The 1,071-nt window shown below is 46.9% G+C and overlaps 1 protein-coding gene across 1 annotated transcript; it reads left to right on the forward strand.

Annotated features, from left to right (window-relative positions):
• Positions 1-824, forward strand: LOC123670484 (3-oxoacyl-[acyl-carrier-protein] reductase FabG-like). The gene has a single exon (XM_045603977.1). It carries the CDS (start codon positions 33-35, stop codon positions 777-779), a length of 747 nt encoding a protein of 248 aa, XP_045459933.1. The 5' UTR covers positions 1-32; the 3' UTR covers positions 780-824.
• The last annotated feature ends 247 nt before the right edge of the window (positions 825-1,071 follow it).

Raw genomic sequence — 1,071 nt, forward strand, 5'->3', positions numbered from 1 at the left:
TTCACTTGAGCAATTGTAACGACAACATCACGATGAGTTTCAAGAACAAGGTCGTCATTGTAACAGGAGCGAGCTCCGGCATCGGAGCCGCCGCGGCGAAGATGTTCAGCGACGAGGGAGCTCGCGTCGTGATGGTCGGTCGCAACGAGAAGAAGATCTCGGCCGTGGCCGCGCGCTGCAACTCGCCGCTCGTGATCCTCGCGGACGTCTCTAAGGACGATGATGCGAGACAAATCATTAACGAAACCGTCAAGAAGTTTGGACAAATCGACGTCTTGGTCAACAACGTGGGCGTCACGATAAACAACGGGGGACTACTTGCCGATGATATGATGTCGTCGTACGACGCCGTCATGAGTATCAACCTTCGCTCTTGCGTTCATTTAACGTCCCTAGCTGCGCCGTACCTGATCAAGACCAAGGGTAACATTGTGAACATATCGAGCAATGCAGGAATAATTGCACCGATCGGTCCAGGATTGGCGGCTTACTACGTTTCAAAAGCAGGCATGAACCATTTCACCGTCTGCGCTGCGGCGGAGTTGGGAGTTCACGGTGTGAGAGTAAACACGGTCAGCCCTGGACCAGTGAGGACTGACTTCTTTGAAAACGCTAAATCACCAATCGATTTCAACGATATTCGTCCCATGACCCTTCTCAACAGAGTCTCGGAGCCGGAGGAAATGGCAGACTTGATCTTGTACCTCGCGAGCGACAAGGCTAGAGGAATCACGGGATCTAACTACCTCAACGACAACGGCATGACCATTAAACATTAGAACCGATCGTAATATTAATTTACTCAATAAAATTATATTTAAGTATGTCAAGCCTTTTTTTTAAGTTTCATTTGTAAGAAAATAAGTGTAACAGAAGCCAATATGAAGTCATTTTGTATATTCCTATTATTGTTATAACCCTGTGGCAACGGAATTCTTGAAAATCGTTCTTAGATATACGAAAGATAACTGGCTATCAGAGAAAGAGTCATATTGAAACTTTGTGCTCGCACCTCTTTCTTGCTTCGTTCGCCTCGTCCGGTCACACTTTTCGTGACGTTTTTTAGTCACA

Source organism: Melitaea cinxia, chromosome 4, assembly GCF_905220565.1.
Source record: "Melitaea cinxia chromosome 4, ilMelCinx1.1, whole genome shotgun sequence".
Lineage (NCBI taxonomy): Eukaryota > Metazoa > Arthropoda > Insecta > Lepidoptera > Nymphalidae > Melitaea > Melitaea cinxia.